The 4,003-nt window shown below is 51.6% G+C and overlaps 1 protein-coding gene across 2 annotated transcripts in view; it reads right to left on the minus strand.

Annotated features, from left to right (window-relative positions):
- ZFPM2 (zinc finger protein, FOG family member 2) overlaps nucleotides 1-1,017 on the minus strand; it is a 305,737-nt gene extending 304,720 nt beyond the window's left edge. For both annotated transcript variants that reach the window (XM_042808948.1, XM_042808947.1), the window contains exon 1: nucleotides 785-1,017. In XM_042808948.1, coding sequence (XP_042664882.1) covers nucleotides 785-824 — 40 coding nt within the window. In that variant the 5' untranslated portion in view covers nucleotides 825-1,017. The remainder of the gene's footprint in view (nucleotides 1-784) is intronic.
- Between the last annotated feature and the right edge of the window lie 2,986 nt (nucleotides 1,018-4,003).

A 4,003-nucleotide genomic window follows, 5' to 3' on the forward strand; every position in this document is an offset into this window, starting at 1 on the left:
GTTCTTTTATGCAGATCGCCAGTGAAAATACACCGGGTCAGCGTCAGCGACTTTAGAACAAATAAATAAATTTACAGTGCCTCTTTCAGAACGCCTGAGGCTTCCACCGCGTCCCGACCGCTACACTCGTTCGGCGGAATAGCTTAAGAAAAGTTCAGAAAGTTGGGACTGCCGTGCGTCACAGGCGAGAAGTGAGCCACGAGCCCCGCCAAGCACAGGATCTCTCAGAACGACCTCCAGCACGCACACACCTGTTCCTCGCCACGGGCCCCCGAAGCAGTCCCGGAGCTGCGGGGCGCGCCCGGGGAGAACGCGGGCGGCGAGGCCACGGAGCGCGCGCGGGGCCCCGTACGGCGCGGCGCTGCCCGCGGGAACTTCCTCGCCTCCTTCGTTCCCCGCAAAGCACGCGGGAGCGGCGCGGGGCTGCGCGCACCGCACGCGCGCAAAGTTGCCGAGCGGCGCCGTGCCCGCCAAGCGCCCTCGCTGCTCCGCCGGCGCTAAGCTCAACTTGGAGCGCAAACCGGGAGCGATCGCGCGCCCAAACTCGGAGTTCGAAGAGACGAGGGGGAGGCACCGGCGGCTCCAAAGGAGCGCAAAACGGGAGAGCGAGGGGTGGATCGCCCCGCGCCGAGCGGCTCCAGCCCTCCGCCCCTTCCCCGCTCCTCAGCTCCCGGCAAAGTTCGGGCGCTCCGGACCCAGCGCTCCCCACAGCCAGCTCCGTGCCGCCTCCCGAGCGCGAGGTAAACAGAAGTGCGTTAGAGGGAGCCCCCCTCCGGAAACTTACGTTTGATCTGCCGGGGTTTGCTCTGCTTCCTGCGGGACATGTTGCCGGCGGCCGCTCCTGCCTCGCCCCAGGTACGGAGCGGAGCGGGGAGGGACGGCTGAGGGCGGTGACAGATCAACAGACGGCGCTCATCGAGGGGCTGCGGCCGCCCCGAAACAACGAGTGAGACCGTGGAGGAGCGGGGAGAGGGGAAGAGCGCGTGTGGAGAAGGGAAGAGGAACGGGGAGAGCGAGAACGAGGAGGAGAGAGCGGCGGAGAGAGCGGAGGGAGGGGGGAAGGAGCGAGGGAGGGAGGGGGGGAGGGAGAGGAGGAAGGAAGGAAGGAGGGAGAGAGGGAGGGAGGGGAGAGCCGGCTCCTCGCTCTCTCTCTCCCTCTCTCGCCCGCTCTCTGCCGTTGCCGCGCCGCCTCCGCTCCCCACGCCGCGCTCCGCTCCGACTGACGGGCGGCGGGAGGTGGCGGCAAGGGAGGGGGCGAGGGAGGGGCTTTCCGGGACGGGGGGGGCGGAATGAGGGGGTTTGTCCGTCAGCCCTGACGGGCAGCGGCTGCTCCCGGAGACGGGTCCGCGTGCGGTTCGTCTCAAGCCTCCGGGCGCGGGAGGCTTCGGATGTCCCGGCGCTGTCGAGACTGTGGGCTGTAACTTTCCGGAGAGGGAACGACGGAAGAAACTCCGTCACAGCCGCGCAGCCTTCACGGGGCGTCCGCAGAGCCGGGTGCTTCGCGCCCCGCAGCGCTGCCCGTCGGAAGGGCAGATGCTTCCCCCATCCCCCGGGCCGGCGCTGCGGAGGCGCGCAGGATACGAGGCAGGGCGGAGAGAGCTGAGTTCTCCGCCATCCCGCGGCTCTACCACAGGGCGCGAGTCCCGCCGCCGCCTCGCAGGTGTCGGCAGCGCTGAGGGGGGCGCTACGGCGGGCAGGGCGGGCTGCGCCTCAGCACCGGGTGCGGGGCCGCCGCCAGCGCAGTGCGCGGGGCGCCTACGGCGGTGTCCCCCGGTGGGAGGTCAGCTCCGTGACCTGCCCGCTCACCGCGGGTGCCTGCTGTGGAGCCTCGTGGCGCCGAGCGTTGAGTTTCCCCTATGGTGGTTCACTTTTTGACTTTCGGGTGAAGAATGGAGATAAAACAACTGTCGACCTGGTCTTCGATTTGTTTTGCCCTTGTGAACAGAGGTAGTAAAAACTAACGTCTGACACTTCTATCACTTATTAGGTGTCCTGACTGTGTTTTTAGGACGAACTTTCTCTTGACCACGCTGCTTTAGTGACCTAGTTCACCCAATTCCAACACACATGTGTGCAAACAGCCCATGCTTTCCTTACCTCACTGTTCCGCTCAGCACTGCACACATTATCAGATTCTTGGTGTTGTCAAAAATTAACTTTGCAAAAATCTCGGGAAAAAATCAACCTGATTTCACTTCTGGGAAAAGGATGCTTGATATTGAACCATCTTTAATACCGTGTTTCCACAAATTTCAGGTCTGACACCTGGGTGTACTGTGGTGTTATGTGCCTCACAACTTCGCTGGCTGGAAACACTTTCCCTGCAGCTAAACTGTTAAAACATTTATTTAACTCATGCATCTGTGATCCGAATGCTTGAACAGAAACAGCTTGATCTTTCAGAACTTTCAGTGACTTTATGACCAATATTGCAAAAGTCTTCACGTAAGCAATAGAAATTATAATACAGCAACATACTAAGGATTTTTAGTATACGTTTTTTAGAAAATGATGTTTGTAAATCACAAAGGATTCTGCCAAGGCACTTTTTTTATTAAAGAAGAAAACATGATAGAAACTGCAAAATGTAGTAGATACTTGTTTTTCAGGTATTTTAAGGACTCTTGAGTGAATAATGCATGGCCTTTTATTAGCTGAAATGAATACAGTGTGCTACATTTGTATTTCAATTTATTCTCCAGAGGTGTAAGCTCATATTCAGACACCAGTGAAGCAGTGGTAGTGTTTTCAAGAAGGTATTCTATGGCGATTAGACAAACATACCAATCCACCAAATGAAATACTCTCATACAGCTTTGCTGCAGAATTTGGCTAGAACAGGAGCCTGGGATACCTATCTTTCAAATTAGAGTTAGTGTTATTTACAGGTGAAAGAATCTTCATCCATTTTGATTATTTCCTTGAATCTCAGCTCATTTTCCTAATCAGAATTAGCTGTCCTCTCCTTCAGGTAGGTTGCTTGCTTCTGTTTCTGTTTTTTACCTGTCTTCCATAGAGTGTTTTCGGATCAAACAGATAATTTGACATCTATCAACTTTGAGCCTACTGCTGCTTAAATGCAGAGGAATGGAGTTGAGTAACCTGTTTCCAACATTTGGACTATCTGCAAGTTGTAAAACAATTTGGCTGCTGTAGCTTAAAAAATAATACACTTTACATGGTATAGAACAGTTATAAATAAGTGATAAATGCAGTGCAAAATGGGGCAGTGCTAGAGTCTGTATCACAGATAACTGTTTATTCTTGTATACTGTTTAGAGTAAATTACATAAGAGCATCATTATTATGCTGACTCTTGCTTTCGTAAATATTTAAACAGCAATGTAAGTTATATACTTTGTGTGTTCTGAGATATTAAAGCCATATTCTACTTTGTCAGCTCAAAAGAGGACATATAAAGATGTATTATTTCTTTGACTATTCAGAGAGATGTATTTGATCACTTAAAGGATTATTATACTTAGTCATTTCAGTGAGTTTTGGACTTGTTTAGCTAAAGGTTAAGAAGCTGTTTACAAAATTCTTGAAAGAAATGTACATATGCTTGCTGTTTTAAAATGTAATTAAGAGTGTAAATTAATGAACAGTTTTCCCAAATTTAACAGAGAAACTTGCAGTAAGTACATTAAAGTGCTGTGTGAAAATTACCTTTTTTTTTTTTTTAGTAGAATGAGTAGCAAATAACGTACTCCAGATGAAAATAAAGTTTTAATGTGTATAGTAGATGAGACTGACATACTATCATACTGACACGTCATGTAGTGTAGCTTTCTCTTAGAGAAATGGGCCCCTTAGAAGCGGTCATTCAACCAAGATTTTTATCTTAAGAGTTAACCTCTGCACACACACATCCTCCAAAAAGAACAATGTCATTTTCACTGTACTGCTATAGCTTTGATGAAGTCCACACCAGGGCTGCAGTACCTGTGCTTTTGTGGCTCTTGAAATTCACCTGCTTGATGCTGCCTGTTTCAGCTATAAA

This window comes from Centrocercus urophasianus, unplaced genomic scaffold, assembly GCF_019232065.1.
Source record: "Centrocercus urophasianus isolate 14NV4802_14NV808 unplaced genomic scaffold, USGS_Curo_1.0 seq_11, whole genome shotgun sequence".
In the NCBI taxonomy this organism is placed as follows: Eukaryota; Metazoa; Chordata; class Aves; order Galliformes; family Phasianidae; genus Centrocercus; species Centrocercus urophasianus.